The sequence below is a fragment of the Bombus bifarius genome, unplaced genomic scaffold, assembly GCF_011952205.1.
Source record: "Bombus bifarius isolate JDL3187 unplaced genomic scaffold, Bbif_JDL3187 scf7180000010271, whole genome shotgun sequence".
NCBI lineage: Eukaryota > Metazoa > Arthropoda > Insecta > Hymenoptera > Apidae > Bombus > Bombus bifarius.
This window is the reverse complement of record NW_022885586.1, coordinates 1,147,549-1,165,839: the sequence shown is the minus strand read 5'-3', so window position 1 is coordinate 1,165,839 and position 18,291 is coordinate 1,147,549. Positions and strand designations below refer to the sequence as shown.

Below are 18,291 nucleotides of genomic sequence, written 5' to 3'. Positions count from 1 at the left end.
CTATTAAAAACGAATAACAATAACCTATTTAGAAAAATCTGCATCAGTCTGAACGTTTCCAGGCTTACTGCAATTGATTTGATTTACGTAGTAGCGTGACATGTGTTTTGTAGTTCTGAGGTTGAAACGGATTGCGAATAAAGTGACAAACAGAAGACGTTTATAAAATTTGTGTAGTTGTGCGTACAAGCGCATGCGATATTCAACGTATTAAAGAAAATTAACTTTGATTTCTTGTAAAACGTAGGAATTATTTCACGAATTTGATCAATTATCCGAAGAATAATATTCATCATTTAGGATAAAGGTTATCTGATCCCGTTTTCATCCTTATAAAGTGGTGAAAATTTTGAGATGGCCGGTGCAATGCTGTTCGAACGTGCACAAGCAGTTTCAATGACTAATCGTAGCGAGGGTATTTCACTTTTAAGTGAAATCGTCTCCGACCCAAGTATCGGTGTGACGGAGGATGACGAAGATAATATCCGAGTGAAGGAGCAAGGTATTTTACACCTTGGTGAACTTTACAAAAAAGAAGGGAAGGCAAAAGAGTTGGCAGAGTTGATTAAAGCTACCAGACCGTTTCTTAGTTTGATTAGCAAAGCAAAAGCTGCCAAACTCGTACGGTCCTTAGTAGACTTTTTCTTGGATCTGGAAGCTGGTATCGGCATTGAGGTATCTTCACAAATAATTTTGATTGTATTTTCATAGACAGTTTAGTACAATGCTTCTTTTTTCAACAGGTTCAACTATGCAAAGAATGTATAGAATGGGCAAAAGAAGAACGTAGGACATTTTTAAGGCAGTCATTAGAAGCACGTTTAATAGCATTATATTTCGATACTGGTATGTACAGTGAAGCATTACAGTTGGGATCGGCTTTACTTAAAGAACTTAAGAAACTGGATGATAAACAACTTTTGGTGGAGGTACAATTATTGGAAAGCAAAACCTATCATGCACTGAGTAATTTAGCAAAAGCAAGGGCAGCTCTTACCAGTGCTAGAACCACTGCTAATGCAATTTATTGTCCACCTAAAATGCAAGCTGCTTTAGATTTACAATCAGGAATATTACATGCTGCGGATGAAAGAGATTTTAAAACTGCTTATTCATATTTTTATGAAGCATTTGAGGGGTAGGTTGTTTCCTTAAATAAATATATTGTACTTCAGAATAATTATTATGTTTATGTTTGTATATTTTAATTACTTTACTACTGTTCTTCAGATATGATAGCGTAGAAAGCCCAAAGGCCTTAACAGCTTTAAAATATATGTTACTTTCAAAAATTATGTTACGTACACCTGAAGATGTTCAATCAATTATGTCAGGAAAATTAGCTGTTAAATATGCAGGAAGGGATTTAGACGCAATGCGGGCAGTTGCCGAAGCGAGCCACCGACGTTCATTAGCAGATTTCCAGACAGCTGTGAAAAAATATCGCCAAGAACTTGAGGATGACGTAATTGTGCGTGCTCATCTCGGCTCTCTCTACGATGCGATGCTTGAACAAAACTTATGCCGTTTAGTTGAACCTTATTCCCGCGTACAGGTACGATTATTTACTTTAAATTGGTTGATTATTTAAATATAAATATTCATCGTTTGTAATTTCATTCTTTTATTTAGGTCAGTCATATCGCAACCTCTATATCACTACCACTTACTCAAGTGGAGAAGAAGCTTTCACAGATGATACTGGATAAAAAACTAAGGGGTGTCCTTGATCAGGGTGAAGGTGTTTTAATCGTTTTTGAAGATACTCCGCGCGATAAGACTTACGAGATTGCATTAGATACTATACACAGTATGGGGAAAGTCGTTGATACACTTTACCAAAAAGCAAAGAAACTCACTTAGCCGTATTTAATATATATTTCTACACAGTGTTTATACAAACATGTGTTATACAATCATGTATAGCAGATTTAATTTGCTGATTTCAAAAGATGGATATTGATGTACAAAATACGAAATACAATGGTAATACAATGAAACGATATATTTTACCGTTTTACTTATCTGATTCAAAATATTGTTCTAATCTGATTAAAAAATATGTTCAATATTCGCAAAACTGTATGCTGTTTATTTTTAAAAAATTACAGTTTTTTTTAAATATATCCATGACATTCAATTTAATGAAGTATTATCCTTTTATCTCTCTCCTACTTCTGGCACCTACTTATTTGACATTTTCATAGATTATTTATATGAGTATTGACTTAATTTCTGACAGTTAATTGGAATCAAAATATCATTTTGTATTATTAGTATTCTATTCACATCAATTATAATTTATCACATCATGTTTTCTTAAATTTTCATTTCTATCAAAGAAGCGAATTCAAATTGTATAGATTATAGTAAAAACAACTTCTACAGAATACGAAATAAAACATGTAAAAAGTAAAAGAATAAAGATTGACATATTGTGTATCATCGTGCACCTTTGCACATGCTATGATTATAATTCTCTCAATCAGCTCTATGGTGTCTCGATTTTGACGAAGAAAAAATAACTCTAGACGAATAAACAGAAATTTAAATTCTGAGAAGACTAATATAACTGCATTAATGTTACAGATTCTGATTTGATGGCGTAGTAAGAATACTCACCGCAACTTCCTGTTTGAAGTTGTACGTTACAACAAAGGGATAGTGTGGTTATATTTTATAAACTTTTTTTTTTCATGGAGTGTATAATGGCGGATACTACAGCACAGAAGGTAAAATATTTTATATTATAATTGAAGCTGCAAAACAGAAAGATATGAAATTAAGTAGTCTGTATTACACGTTTAATATATTGCAAGTAAGATTGTTTAGGTTAATGGTAGCGTTTAACTCACCGGCATCGCTATGTTCCAAATAATATTTGCTGTTTCATCATCAATATTTTCAAGAATCTTAACATAATTCTCCTATCACTTATACACGTCAATTCTTTAATCTATTTACAATTCTAGTAATTGGCCTTGGTCAGTCATCTTATCTCAATACTTATGCAAAACTATACCTGTATTGTTATATCGACAGTACAATTCTTTTCTCGGTTTTCTTATACAATTTTTTGTCCATTAATTCATCGTTTTGGTTAGTAATATTTAATGTTTGTTTTGATTGTAATTTTACGGGTAGTTTATAAACATTTATTCGACAACTCATTACTATAAAATAAATGTATTACTTATAACTGCTATTACGTGTAATCTCATTTTGCTCATATTTAAGACATGTATGTGTTTGTAAATGTAATTAAAGCAAAGTATCAATTTTTAATTGAATATAACCATCCTATTTAATGCATTTACCTCTCAAATTTATTTTACAGGTTCAGGAATACAAAGATTCTTTAAAAACAAAGGTAATTAATTGAATATTATTATCCTATAATTTGTATACTCAGTTTGTTCCGAAGTACATCATAATATCACATGCATAAACTTTATTTAGGCTGAACAACTATTGCTGAAAGGATTTCCAGAGAAGATTGTTAAATTGAATGAATTATTAGAAACCCCTGGTTTCCGCAACAGGAAATTGTCAAATGTTCATCAAGACTTAAATGTGCCCATTCCAGATCCTATTATTCTTAATCATTCCGAAAATGAGTCTACTGCAAAGAAACGAAAGCTAGACAATAGCATAGATGATACCAGTGGAACCAAAGTGATGGTGTTACCAAATGGACCTGTACCTTGTAACAAGCCCCTATGTGATCTTATTCATATAGTTAAGCCTTATATTCGACAACTATTAGAAGATTCTAATTTGGTATATATTCTATAAAGTATATGAGTAGTATATATAGATTATATGAACTTTAATATCCTTATCAGTTATTTTAATTTTTGAATTTCCAGTTGAAAATGTGGATTTCATTTTTGATTCCAAAAATCGAAGATGGTAATAACTTTGGTGTGTCCATCCAAGAAGATACACTTGCAGAAATACAATCAGTGGAAAGTGAGGCTGCTGCATTTTTCGATCAGATATCTAGGTAATGTGAATAGTAATGATATTAAAAGATTTCTTCTCATAAGGGACACATTATACTCATACAATGATATTTTTTTTAGGTATTTTATCTCTAGAGGAAAGATTGTTAGTAAAGTTGCAAAGTATCCACACATTAGCGACTATAGAAGAGCAGTTCAAGAATTAGATGAAAAAGAATATGTAAGCCTGTGGCTAGTTATGTGCGAAGTCCGTAATCGTTATTGTTCTCTGCACGATTTGGTAATCAAGAATTTGGAGAAGATCAAAAAGCCACGTTCTTCCAACGCGCAATCTTTGTATTAAACATTAGCCTCATATGCTATTTCTATCGGATGGTGTACAGGATTGTATGGGGAAAAAGAAGCAAAACGGAAAAGGAAAAAAGCTACGTGATAGAGAGAGTGTCATTCTCGACTTTTCGATAGAAAATTTGAATTTTCCTTTTTTTTTTTTTTTTTTTTTTTTTAGATTAAATCGCCTTGACGTTGACTCATTGACATTCACTTGAGCCATATCCAAAACAATAAATAAATACATATAAAAGAAGATATATTTAGCATCATTCACGGAAATAAGTTCAACTACAGTTGATTACAAAATTAATTTTGAATTTTACAAAAATTACTACAAAATTAATCTACTTATTAATTATTTAATATTTCATTTATTATTAAATACATAATTATTACAAAATCTGTCAGAAGTTTAATTTTTCTATTTTCTTTGCTCTCATAACGTGGATTTTTCTTATTATCATATCTTTTTAATTTTTACAAATTCTGCTATCTAATTGCACGGTGTGATGTACTTATCGAAAACAGATCCGAGAGTATTGGAACGTTTATCTTTTCACCTATTTGAATTTAGAATATAGTTAAGCATGTAATTTGTAATTTACAGCTGTAATATCGTTAGAACATAAATCGAGATATGACATATGTTTTTGGTATATCATATTAACTTCAAAACACCTCTTTCTTTCTCAACCGCGATATTATGCGATACGAAAACATGACACAAATATTGTAATGTTAAGAGTTTTAATCATAAATTATATCGCTTGAAATTATTTTCTTCTTTTTTTTACCACAGTATCAAATGGCATAAGCATATTATTATTTCTTTACAACTACAGATCGTTATTCATGCTATACTGCATTTAGAGTAAATTTCAATGTATGCGGTTGACATAAATGTTGAAATCTTATTATTGTACAGAAACACAGTTGGATGTCAGTCTGTTTTCGTCATCGTTATCATTGCTCCTTTTAATGTGAAATGTATTGTTCTTCCTTTTACAAACGCTTCATTTGTTCATATCATTATTCTTTTCTTTGTCACGTATATTATTACTATATCAATGACTATAGTACTTTATCATTTCTAAAAAATTTTGTGCAATGTAGATAGATTATACGCAAAAAAGAAAGAGAAGAACGTAAAAGTTTACACATTTCTTGGTATATTTTGTAAAATATAATAAAAATGTAATATGATTCAAATACATCCAATATGTAACATTTGCCCAGTTTAATATTAATTCATATTCAAATATATAAAATTTATATATAAAATTTGTTGAAAAAATGTTAATCTATATATATATATATATATATAGATTATGCATTCTGTTCAATGGCAAGTTTCTAAGATCATATCTGTTCAAAAAGACCAGGATTAAGATAACAATGTTTATTGAATCCAATCAGTGTTATCGTTAATGTCTGACAGTCTCCTCCATTAGTCCTTTGTATTTTTAATCTCTCATCAACCTGTGAAGCATTAACTAGTTGTAACTAATGTATAGAATGGCATTAATATACTTTCATAAGATTTATTCACCATGTTTAATAAATCCTGAAGATGAGCTTTATGAGCATATTTCATAAATACTTCACACAAAATTTGTATGAACCAACTACCAGTTATTTTGTCTCGGAAGGCAACATATCCTGGGAGGGTAGCATATGAAAGTAACATATCTTCATAACATCTCAGTGTCTCCCTACCATTTCTTTTAACATTAGTAGTTTCATCAGAGGAATGTTGAAAGTTAGATGTATCTGTTGTATGTCTAGGTTCTTTTACTGATTTTTGTTTTTTCTTTCCTCTAAAAGATCATTGTATAATAATAAAATATTATCACTATATGTATCTATGATACTTTTATAGTGGATTTAGCACTTACCTACATAATTGAAAAATGAAAATCTTTGGTTTCCCTGCAAGATTGGGACAAGCTTCTGCAGTGAAATAACTCAAAATATCAGTACATAGAACAGGTTTTTGATTTTGCACTTTGTCTTGCATATGCTCTTCTACACCTTCTATTTCTGTGACTTCATACTGTGTATTAACATTACCATGACTACTTATTATAACAAAGCAAGAATCAACCTTGCGTAACTCTTTACGTTGAGAAAATTCTTTAATTCTCTCTAACATTTTCTTGGAAAGAAATAGCCTATGTGATATAAAGTTTTCATTTGTTTTTTAATATGTAAATGTATCCATATTTACCTGTGCTGTTAGATTGCAATAGGAAGAAACTTCAAAACCCATTTGTCTAAAAAGTTGTTTTAAGTTTGATTCATCATATATAGCCGAATTTCTATCTTCTTTATCTGGATGTTTGTAATCAATATTTGTTATTATTAAAACCAGTCCACGGGGTTTGCTACGCATTGGATATGTTTGAACATTTTCATATTCAGGCCCATCTAAGAATTTTGTAGCTTTCTGTACTAAAATTTGTAGTGGTTCCTCTAATACTTGTATATTACGAAAAAAGTCGCCTTGTGGTCTTTTTAAAAATGGAAATACAATTGATACAGTAAATGCAGAATAAGATATACATACAAAATAAATTAAAGCTAATTAGTAGGACTTTAAACTTTACCCTTCTGCAGTTGGAATAAAAGTAGTTTCCTCTACATTGCTTTCTTTCGTGCATTCATTATGATTACCATAACTTGGCGTGTTAGTAATAGGTAATGGAGTTCTTGTTCCTTCCAAAATATCTGCTAAATCTTCATGGTTACTTTGTCTTAGGCTTGCAAGAAAACGAGCAAATGCAAGTGGTCCTCGTGTTTTTATCGTCAAATATATTTCATGTACTGTTGTTTTATTTGTGATGTCTTTCTATATAAAATATTACAAAATTCACAAGTCACTCTATATAATTTATAGTCGTAAAATGTTCAGGAAATTTTAAAAAGTTTCTTACTATCCAGCGCGAAATATTCACGTCATCTCTATTAAAAACTTTATTTTCAAACAGTTTTGGCCATAATTTGATTATATTTATTCTAGGTACAATATCTTCGTAACACGAGTCTAATATTTCTCGATGCTTTCGATCCATGTTAAGTAATAATCCATATCCTTTAGTAAAATTGCTCAATTAATTGTTACAAATTTATCGTTCGTACCGAAACGATGTTTTGTCTTATTTCACCATCTTAATATGATATCTTAATACGATGAAGTTCACAAAGTGACTCAGCCTGACTCGAAAATTTCGATAGGTATCGTCTGTATTGGTAAAATCTTGTCACGAATGATATTGCCACTTATGTTTAATTATTTAACTTATAATTTTATTTTGACAGATTAATTTTTCACGATTTGTTGTTCTATAAACAAGTTTTATTCAAAAAAGGAATTTAGAGAGAAAAATCGAAATGAGTGTCGGCAGATATCGATAAACGAAGAATAATATTCGATCAACACATCTCGAATTTAGAGATCGATAGATCGAGCAATTTACTTAAATTAATCGATTAATCGAATATGAATAATTTCAATATCGATATGGCAACCGCTAGAAGAAATTAAATACAACAAACAAGTAAGTAACATGTAATATTTTTTCGTATCCCACTTTTGATTGTCGGAGGAATTTGAGGATTGATGTTCGTTGATATTGATCGCGTTAATTTTCGTGTCACATGCGACTTTACCGATACAGTACAGAATAAGATTATTTAATTAAAAATACAATCGATTGTAGATTCCATTGGAAAACATAATATCACAAATAAAAGGGTATTATTAAAAGAATCTGATTATGATCACGCATTATGGAAATGCTGTTATTCTATGTATACAGAAAGGATCAGCCTAGAAAAGAAGACTCAAGAAAATATAGAGAGAGTAAGAAATAATGTCAGAAAATTAACTGGAACCCTCAAGGAAAGAGTGCTTAGAAGTCTGATGGCCTTCTTTCAAGAGACCAATTTACAATTAGAAAACTATGTGCAGCTGATAGTCAAAGGTAGGACGACAAGGAAGAACGAGCAATAGGAAGGAATTTAAAAAAGTGAGAATGCCGTTAATTTAGCTGTTTACGAGAAAGAGAGGGGCCGAAATCGGAACAGTTTTTAAAAACCATTATTTTTGGCACTTTCTCCTACATTCGAAATCGTTCTTGACGGTACTCTCACTCTTCTACTTTCACTATAATTTTTCATATGATTTCTGGCAAAGCTAGTTTCTAGCAACTAATAAAAAAATGGTTTGACATTAAAAGGTAATTTCACCTTTGGCACTAAAAATGTTGTACATAAAAACTAATTGAATATGACTTTGGGAAATTTAGATTTTTACGGGTTTAGTACAGGTTTACCACAATGATCGACGGTGGTGAGTACACAGATGTCTTTGACTAAGCTTCAGACACTTTCAATATGATGTACAATAACAAGAAGTTAAATAAATTAAACAATTGCTATTTATAGTCAAGAATGCCATTTTGATATACTTCTATGTATATAGGATGTCACAGTTCGAAGAGTGGAATTTCTGCATGTGGACCTAATTCGATAACCAGGGTCTGTATAAATACAGAATACGAGTTGAAAGTAAGCGAAGGAATCGTCCGGTGCATCCGAATGAGGAAGATAACGATTTGGAAAGGAAAGAAAGAAAGGTGGAGGGGTAGTGAGAAAAGCCGTATGAAAGGAACTATCAGGAGAGAGAGAGAGTGGTCTCTGGATGCTGTATTTCCGTTCCTCATCAGTAGTCAACCTTATGCCGAGGATCTCCTCCTTTCTTCGCAGTGTCATCGGGTAATCGGCGAAGGAAAGACGTCAAAGTGATTCCGATCGTGATGGAAATGTAATTGAAATCAAACACCTGTTCCTCTTATCGTTCTAAGGATCGGTACTTTTCATTCATTTCGGTCATCGTCAGTCGTGGGTTGGCGTGTGCGTATGCCAGTGTGCGTGCGTGGGTATGTGTGCGCTAGCATAAAGCACCAATCGATCGAGTAATAATCTACGATTAAATAATTAATAACCGGAGGCAAATGTATTGTTGGATATCATAAACGCAATGGTCCGCGTGGAATTTTTGAAGGAACTCGTGATCCAGACAATGTTCACCGGTTTCAGCACGCGGTGTGAAAAGAAACGGTCTGACGAATGCTCATGTTTATCGTTAAGCAGCCCCTTTTGAACGTCACGTGGCAAGAGGAAGGGAAGAGAACGCGTGGCAGGCGTGCAAAGATGGGAATTGTCCTACCAAGAGTATTTCGACGAGCCGATTCATACGTGCGATTCAAATCGGCATTGTCAAAGTCGAAAGTTACTGAGTCTAACTTTCACTAATAACCAAACGGTGTAATGCTACGGTTTCACGCGTGTACCGCACGTTCACGGGACGTCGTAGGGTACTGAGAACGTGTTACGAAGCAACAACCACACGAAGAGACGACGTGCCACTTGTTTCGGTGGCCTGGTTTCACGACCCACTTTTCTACCGGACCACACTACGTGTGAATGCCTTCGCTACGCTTCGCGTACTCTTACGGTACACGAACGGTATCCAGGAAAAAGACACACAAAGTTCAGAAATGAAATTAAACATTTGCAGAACTTTTCAGGCGTTCCTATCGAGACAAATTTTCTCATTAATGTGTACTTTGTGAAGAAAGATAGAGATCCTCATTTAGGGGTAGGATCATATTTCATCGTAAGATTACGACTATATATTTAGACGAGTCGTAAGTTTGTTCGAGTTGCAATTATCGTCGATAAACGATAAAAATAGAAATGTGATCGATCAACGGTATTCTTCAGAATTTAGTATCTTTCTGACCTGATTCGAGAGGATTATATTTAAACATAAATAGATAGATAGATAGATAGAGAGAGAGAGAGAGAGAGAGAGAGAGAGAGGTTCTAGCAAGGATGCTAGATTATCGATTGAACTTTTTTATTGCGATTCTGTTCGAATAAATCACAGGAGCTATGCAAGTATCGATCGGTAATATCGGCGAGTTAACGTTTGAAAAAGATCGGGGAATAAAACTGTTTCGAAGGAAAAGACACTGCACGGAAACTGCGAATTTTCGATTCGCAAAGCGTAAAGTATTAGGGTGTTCCTTCGCATTGGTGAACGACTAGAGGAGCTACAACGAGTCGGCAACGAGTCAAATCTTTGTCGATCGATCTTGTTTTAGATCGCTGGTAGAAAAGAGAAATGAATTGGCTTGCAAGTTTACTTTTCACTCGGCTTCTTGTTGGATTCTATTGTCAAGCCGATATCAGGAAAAATGACCGGTATTTAGAGAATTTCGGTGAGTCTGAGTTAATAAAAGCAAGCGAATAGCATATTTACATACAGTCTATTCGTATCGTTGCCCTTAATTTTCACGAAGATATAAATTCACATGGATGAAAACATTTTGGCAGAACGTCGGTTATGTTTCTTCTTACATAACGTTTGTGCTAATATAATATAATATATAATATATAATATAAATTACGCATTTCGATTCTAGATCTAGATACAAAGAAGGAAACTGCGATGGAAAATGTAATCGATACAGAAGGACAGACACGATTTTTCGACGAACTCGGACGTAAGTTTTATGTGAATCTACACCGCGACCCAAAAATTAAACGATTCGAATCGTTAATAGATGTAATAGACTTAAATGTTTCATCTCGGAATTACAGTTAGGCAGTCTAATAACCAACATTAACTCTTAGAAGATATCACAAATGAAATTTCACTCGATGCGAATTTTCTTTCGATATTATCGGCCTGTGATAATATCGTCGCAATGCTATATAGTTAATTATTTATCGGAAACAATAATTCTTCTGCTCCCCGTCTATATTGCGTAATAATAAATCATTTGTGAATCAGCTTCTTTAATTCTACTGATGTTTCGCAGTGAACTTTCACCCATGACAGCTTATAAGGGTTAAAGTTTATTAAATAGTCTTGGTAATTAGCCTTAAGGTTTATTAAACGTAAAACGTTTTTAGAAGTGATCGAATTGTTTGGTGAGCTACTGTCGCTACTGTTGCTACTGTGCATATATAACATGCAAATATGTACATTATACGTGGGAAAAGAAAGGAAGAAAGGCAAAGAACAACGGAAAGAAAGGACGCGAGGACAACAAGGTAGGGGGAAGAAAGCAAAAGAGAGTGAAGAAGAGGACGAGTGGGGAACCAATGTCAGGGAAGACACGCTATCGTAGCAATGAGAAAGCTGACGTTGGTGAAAGCCGGGAACGCTTCTTTAGATGCCGGTAGAGTCTCGTTAGTCGGTGGAACGCATCAATTCGTAATAGGCTAAGCAAGAATTAATTTTTTTAAGTGTCGCAACGGAAACGATATTTATGGCATGAGAGTAAACGGTGATCAAAATTACACGTACAATAGGTGAACGTTGTTGATTAATCGACGCTTGTCTTTTATCGAGTCATTTAAAAAAAAAGGACAGATCCGAAAGGTGGTTACCGTGCACAGAAAATTACTGAAATTTATCAGGTGACATACACAAAGTTCGATTAAATCGATGGAACGAAGGTAAAATGTCGAAGGCACGACGGTGTCGGATATCTTCCATGGATCATTGGCAACCTGCGCGCTCTTCAACGGTAACAAAGCAATTCGATTCTCGATGAAGTCGAGAGTTTTATCGGTAACAAGTAAATTACGCGTAACTATGGTACGAATTGTGACGACTCGTTAATACGAGTTCTAATTTATTTACGAAATAAATTAGAAAGATATCAGACCATGAGTGTCACTGCGACTGTACACGTGTTCCTAATAGTAACCGCTACTGCACTCAAGTACAGTAACTACGATGCAGTGACTTACGATCGTCCTTTGGCCTCTTCCACTACACCGTCTTTGTCACATTTACACAATTGGTTTTCGAAATTGCAGAAATCCAAGAAAAATGAAAGAGCAGAGAAATTTACGTTGCTATCCAACGGACAGTTCGTAGAACAAGACCCTCTCAATTTATGGATTAAGAAGCAACTGTCGGATAAAAGAAGCCCGAGGGAAACAAATAAACTGGACAATAGTTTGACGGTAGTTGGGGGTCAGAAATTTGATAACCCTGTACGTGAAATTGGCGTGAAAACATGTTTCGATCCGAGAAGAGAAAACTCGTGGAACGATGGAGATTACGATCATTTTGACAAGCCTCGAAACGCTATTGTTCGCAGAGTGTTCGTTAGAAATAAAGGTCTATCGGAAGGTAGGTTGGATTATTCCAATAGAAAAGACTCGTCGGAGGCTGACACGGTCGGAAATGGCGATTGGAGAAGACAAATAGCAGGGAGACACGATATACGTACAGTTGATGATAGTGACAACGATAGTGAAAGTTATATTTCGACGTTGGATAACGTTAACGTTCAACAACGACAGCTAACGAATGAACGTATCATCGATAACGGATATTCGAACGATACCAGTGAAGAAAATGATTTTACAGGTTTTCTTGATCGATTGAAGAAAAAGATGAACGGCGAGGAATTGGAACAGTTAACGTCGACAAGTTACAGGCAAGGAAGAAGACGTAAATTAACCAGTCAACAGCAAGGCACCCTCCTTGTCGAGGCTCTGAGGAAAAAACGAAATTACACGGGAGATCATCGAGGTCATAATAACGATCTGCAGAATGGCTTAATGGACATGTTGGGTAGAAGTACGTTTCGTACAATAAAAATCGAGATTGAGCAATATAATCGTGATTGACTTGTTAAAATATAAAGTCTTCAGTTTGAGAAAAGATATATTATAAAGATCGAATATCCTTCTTTGTAGAGTAAATCGAAACAAAAAACGAACAAACAAGCAATGCGGTGTACAACAGACAAAATATGTATAACGACGGACTATGGACAATTTACGATCGGTAATGATCGAATAAACGCTCAAAGACGTTCATTTGATACAATACTGGTACAATAATTCGAAATATAATAATCGAGCCGCTAGTCGTCCGACTTTCCTGCTCGATCTCGTCACTATGAGTTGAATTCACGATTTCACTTATGAAATCGTTATTCGAAACGAAAGCAGCCATGTGTTTATCTCAAGAAACAGACCGAAAGAAAAGCAACGCGATGCCGTATGCCACTCGAACAACAATGCTAGATACAAGACATGACAAGACACTACCCATAAAAAAATATAACAATCTCTAAAAGATCGAATGCGAGTGATTAGCATAAAACCATTAAATGATTACCTTGTAAACTGTTCTATTGCTTGAACATTTTTTTCGGATTAGCTTCAAATTTGCCCAATATAATCATGATAATCGTGTCTGATCAGAATCCTCGTGAAATTTCTAAATATTTCGTATAATATACGCATGATATATCCGTAAAAGGTGTTCGAATACTTTTGCGAGTCACTGTAACGTTAAGGGGATGAAATTCGGAATATTTGTCCCTTATACGCTGTTTATTTTACGCGGTGCAGTTTTATTACCTTCAAGTGTGAAGAAATGGTGAATGATTGTCGATAACTGTTCTGTTTTAGTGATACCGCAAACGTGTACGTACAAAGGAACGACATTCGATTGTGGCCTTAGTATTAGTTGCGTTCTCGGAGGTGGTCGTCCGGTCGATCTCTGTTCCGGAGGATTGATATGGAGCTGTTGCGTCGACGACGATGACATCCCCGACAAAGTACCACGACCGACAATCGGGCTACTGCAAAATGCTAGTGAGTTGTCATAAAATCTCTACAATTTTTATCGAGTCCTTTTCTCCTTGATAACCAATTTCGAAATATTTCGTTGTTAAAAGTTACTTACTCGTTAAGCCTCGATTGTATTACGTGCGATGCAAATTGTAAAAGATCTTTGCGGTAAAGTTAATTCTTTATGTCGTTTAATGTCGAGGAAAAAGGAAACAATGCAACATAACGATACTGACAATGGTGGGGACCATTAACTCTGATTCTGTTTCTGATACGTATGAAAACACGGTTTGCTCAGCGATATGTTGAATGGACCCGGTGATAAGTACAATTAAATGGAAATTGCGATTAATAAGGTAGAAAAGGTAAAATGAAGGTTGTTTAAACATAGCACTTTCGTTAAACTTGGGAAATCAACATCCCTATGTGGACGATGATGTGCAAATCTACGACAACGCGGCAAGGCCGAGCAAACCGACGTATAGCGGTCAGAACGAGCACGGGACGAGCTACCTGTACGCAGACATCGCAAACAAACCAACAACCATTTATGAGTCTTCACAGACATGGAATTACGATCGGCCTGTGCATACAAATCGTCCATCGGTTTATCATCCGCTGCAGCTTGATTATCCTCAGGATGAATATGACGTCGCTTATCCCGATGTTTCGGGAATTCACACACCAAACGAGGACGTCTCAAACTCCGTGGATTATTCCAAATATCGTGGTAATCCGCATGAAGTCGCACCAATCAAAAGTTTTGCACCAATATCGTACTCTCCTACTTCTGATCGTCACGTAAAGAAGTCGGTCAAATATTTTATATTACTTATTTCTTTTTTTTTTTAAATTGGAATTATTTACAAAGTTATTAGCGATGTTATGGAGAATATAGGTGTCATCATGTGTGAACTATTAATATTATGGCAATTTATCGGGTAATTTTGCTTTCCTTGATAGAAATTAACTGATCGTGTTTTATTGCCTCACAAATTATCTTTCAGAAAGTTCGCGTTATTCTTCGAAATTTGTAAGTCGACGACTTAATTGATCGCAGAATATTTACAATGGAATATTAGTGGGTCAAAGAATAATTATAATGGAATATTAGTGGATCAAAGAATATTTATTGTATTTTTCTGACGATAATCATCGCCGCGAATAAACGAATACCAGAACAGAAGAAAGCACTTTTCCTCGCTTAATGTCTTTCTCTGTCACTTCTCGCTTTGCACGTTTTTATACATGTGGCTTTATCGCTATCATACACGACAACGATAAATAGATATCAACGATAAACTAGGTGAAGGATAGTAAGCAGATGAAAAACGAGAGAAAAATGGGAGAAATGTAGAAAAACGTGACCGCGTGCTATTCACAGAAAGAAATTTACAGACAAGAAGCATGAGATCTTGGATAAGTTCAATTTGAAAAAATGTGTTAATACGATCGTGACATCAAATATGTATTCGATATCGATATCGGATACCGCATTATTCGATTGCTTTAAACCAAAACAAAGCTTCTTCCTTGTATATGATACAGATTTTGTTTTGCATTATATTGCAGGTTGCGGTGAACTTTACACGAGAAGTAATAGAATCGTAGGTGGGCACAGTTCCAGTTTCGGTAGTCATCCATGGCAGGTAAATTTATCGTAAAATTTGAAAAAGTCGAGAGAGTCGATCGTTTAACGTATTTCCTTCGAAATTTAGGCTGCCATTATCAAATCTGGATTCTTAACAAAAAAGTTGTCATGCGGCGGTGCCTTATTGAACAACAGATGGGTCGTTACCGCGGCTCACTGTGTCGCAACGTTAGTATGCAGAAATACGTATCAAGAACATTTTACAATTCGTCACTACCAACTTGAATGGTAATTATCAATTTTTTCTTTTTCGTACAGAACACCGAATAGTAACCTGAAAGTTCGTCTTGGTGAATGGGACGTTAGAGACGCATCCGAACGATTGCTACACGAAGAATTCAACGTCGAAAGGAAAGAGGTAGGCGATGAGCTACGTTATTTAATTTTTGTATGCGAATTGCGCCGTGAAACAGACGTAGAGATTTTATTATCGGAAATTGTCTCGCAGGTTCATCCGCAATACTCGCCAACCGATTTCCGAAACGACGTGGCATTGGTGAAGCTTTCGAGAACAGTGGCGTTCAAACAACATATCGTACCTGTCTGTTTACCAGCCAAGAATCTCAAAATTTCTGGACGCACAGCGACAGTTGCCGGTTGGGGTAGAACTAGACACGGGCAAAGTTCGGCGCCGTCGGTTCTTCAAGAGGTTGATGTGGAAGTACGTGCACCAGCACGCGTATCATACTTGGACTCAATTTTATTTCAATCCTGTTGCGTTCTGTAGATCATGATCTAAAGTCAATCGTGTATTTTCATTTCTAACGAGTTTCTTATACGCATAATTTCCTATCTTAAATACGCATACGTTAAAGTTCTTCTTAAAATTCGAATAGCGAAGTTGAATCACATACGAAGTAACGCCTTTCAGGTAATCCCCAATGAAAGATGTCAGCGTTGGTTTAGAGCGGCTGGAAGACGCGAAACCATCCACGACGTCTTTTTATGCGCCGGATATAAGGAAGGTGGACGAGATTCCTGTCAGGTAAATTAAACTTGGCTTATACAGAATTTGCATTAAATTGGTGCATATGAAATATTTGACAGACCAGTAGTGCCTATTACATTTCGTTCTATCTAATTTATTGAATGATATAAATACAAATACGATTACAGGGGGACTCGGGTGGTCCTTTAACCATGTCCGTCGAAGGAAGACACGTATTAATCGGTCTCGTGTCATGGGGTATAGGATGCGGTCGGGAACATCTGCCAGGTGTATATACGAATATCCAGAAATTCGTACCTTGGATCGACAAGGTTATGAGTTAGATTTTGTAATTTATAAGGACATAGGAGATACATAAATGAAATTGAAAGACGTAGCTCGACAAATGTGACGAGATAACAGTACACGCAAAAGCTATGCTGGAAGATACCAGTTTATAACGATCGATCGTTTACAATATAATTTTATATGCTGTATAGTTACGGTATTATAATATTCAATGTAATATAATTCATTGTAATATTCAATGCCGGACAGTTTAATTTTTACATTTGTGAATCGATATTAATAGCAATGATTCATATTGCTATAAACTACTTAACTATTATACGAACAATTGGAATACAATCTCTGCGTCGTTGAAGGAAATTATTACGTTTTATTCAGATTATTAGATCTAGTAAATCCTTAGAAAACTGAAGGTAAGTATGCATCAGGCAACTTTTCCTTGCTACTTACGATTTCTTGTTCGTATAATAGTAGTTCATGTTCAGACAAATGAATTCAATCATGAGAAGTTCATTTAATCAAGCATTAACTAAAGTTTTGTTTGAATAAACGCGTTCGGACTGATTACACTAGCGTCTTGTTATAAATTGTAAATGGCGTAATAAAATTTTCGAATAGTCGGTATCGTGGAACATGTTAAATGAACATGAAAATGGTAACGAGAGCGACGTAGCCCCCAGACATGTAATTCCTATATTCGCCTCAGCAAATCGCAGAGGCCATAAGAAACATTCTGATTCTTTTCGAAATCGGTATTTCAGAACGCGACACGAAGTCTCGTATGGTAAGTTCCATGCTCGTACCTTTTAGTGACTAGTCGATAAGGCGCTTCGATCGAAAAGTTAAGATTTACCGTGTAGCGCCATCGTATGAAAATAACTCAAACTTGGTTGTCTCCGTCCCTTTCACGTATTCGACGTATTATGGATAACGTCGATAATTACACAAATTTTTTATGAATTAAAAAAAGCTGACAACAAATTTACTTTCTAATATAATTGTCAAATATAAAAGCATTAAATATATGTGTCCATATTTGATTTGGAAGTTATAATTTTGTTAAACTTCTTTGTTGGAAACAATAATGTATATTTAATAATGGTTCGTAATTAATATTCATTTAAATAACATTTTTCTGTAATAGATGAAATATTATATATATACTTAAAATTAGAGCTAAAAAAATTATGAAAAGTTGTTTAATTATCGAGTAAGCTCAATGGTTTAGTTCATATTCTTCGCGTTTGATGCTTTCACCGAAGGATGGCGTTAAATACGAAATCCTAATTTCTCGATCGCCGCTTCCTATGGTGGTCAATTTGTAAAGTACAGTTCCCGACTTTAACAGCCTTATCTCTTCCATTGTAGTTTCCAGACCCGTGCATACGACCGTGGTCAAGTCTTTCCCCTACATATGTACATGTTCATAT

At 34.7% G+C, this 18,291-nt stretch overlaps 4 protein-coding genes and 1 long non-coding RNA gene across 8 annotated transcripts; 3 read left to right on the top strand and 2 right to left on the bottom strand.

The window, feature by feature from the left end:
- Positions 1-104: 104 nt before the first annotated feature.
- LOC117216612 (26S proteasome non-ATPase regulatory subunit 11) lies at positions 105-2,005 on the top strand. Its single transcript, XM_033463473.1, has 5 exons — positions 105-243; positions 339-675; positions 744-1,138; positions 1,231-1,555; positions 1,633-2,005. Exons 2-5 carry the CDS (start codon positions 355-357, stop codon positions 1,861-1,863), a joined length of 1,272 nt encoding a protein of 423 aa, XP_033319364.1. The 5' UTR covers positions 105-243; positions 339-354; the 3' UTR covers positions 1,864-2,005.
- Positions 1,875-3,080, bottom strand: LOC117216617. Its single transcript, XR_004489394.1, has 3 exons — positions 2,856-3,080; positions 2,623-2,759; positions 1,875-2,527 (listed from the first exon to the last, which is right to left on the bottom strand). It is a non-coding gene; the product is annotated as an uncharacterized LOC117216617 (long non-coding RNA).
- On the top strand, positions 2,603-4,947 carry LOC117216613 (proteasome activator complex subunit 3). Its single transcript, XM_033463474.1, has 5 exons — positions 2,603-2,732; positions 3,338-3,370; positions 3,460-3,780; positions 3,870-4,006; positions 4,086-4,947. Exons 1-5 carry the CDS (start codon positions 2,697-2,699, stop codon positions 4,306-4,308), a joined length of 750 nt encoding a protein of 249 aa, XP_033319365.1. The 5' UTR covers positions 2,603-2,696; the 3' UTR covers positions 4,309-4,947.
- A 351-nt stretch (positions 4,948-5,298) lies between these two features.
- On the bottom strand, positions 5,299-7,456 carry LOC117216611 (caspase-6-like). Its single transcript, XM_033463472.1, has 6 exons — positions 7,232-7,456; positions 6,905-7,146; positions 6,526-6,808; positions 6,194-6,453; positions 5,848-6,115; positions 5,299-5,777 (listed from the first exon to the last, which is right to left on the bottom strand). The coding sequence occupies exons 1-6, from the start codon at positions 7,367-7,369 to the stop codon at positions 5,658-5,660; spliced, it is 1,311 nt and encodes a 436-aa protein (XP_033319363.1). The 5' UTR covers positions 7,370-7,456; the 3' UTR covers positions 5,299-5,657.
- A 110-nt stretch (positions 7,457-7,566) lies between these two features.
- On the top strand, positions 7,567-17,426 carry LOC117216609 (serine proteinase stubble-like). 4 transcript variants are annotated; one of them, XM_033463470.1, is made up of 10 exons: positions 7,567-7,855; positions 8,018-10,585; positions 10,790-10,870; positions 13,812-13,997; positions 15,546-15,622; positions 15,692-15,792; positions 15,883-15,982; positions 16,073-16,285; positions 16,496-16,609; positions 16,741-17,426. In XM_033463470.1, the coding sequence occupies exons 2-10, from the start codon at positions 10,489-10,491 to the stop codon at positions 16,894-16,896; spliced, it is 1,125 nt and encodes a 374-aa protein (XP_033319361.1). In that variant the 5' UTR covers positions 7,567-7,855; positions 8,018-10,488; the 3' UTR covers positions 16,897-17,426. The 4 variants fall into 4 exon arrangements, with proteins under 4 accessions (XP_033319361.1, XP_033319360.1, XP_033319357.1 ...); XM_033463469.1 differs by adding an exon at positions 14,365-14,703 and having other exon boundaries at positions 7,773-10,585; XM_033463466.1 differs by lacking the exons at positions 7,567-7,855; positions 8,018-10,585; positions 10,790-10,870 and adding exons at positions 10,894-12,969; positions 14,365-14,703.
- Positions 17,427-18,291: the final 865 nt, after the last annotated feature.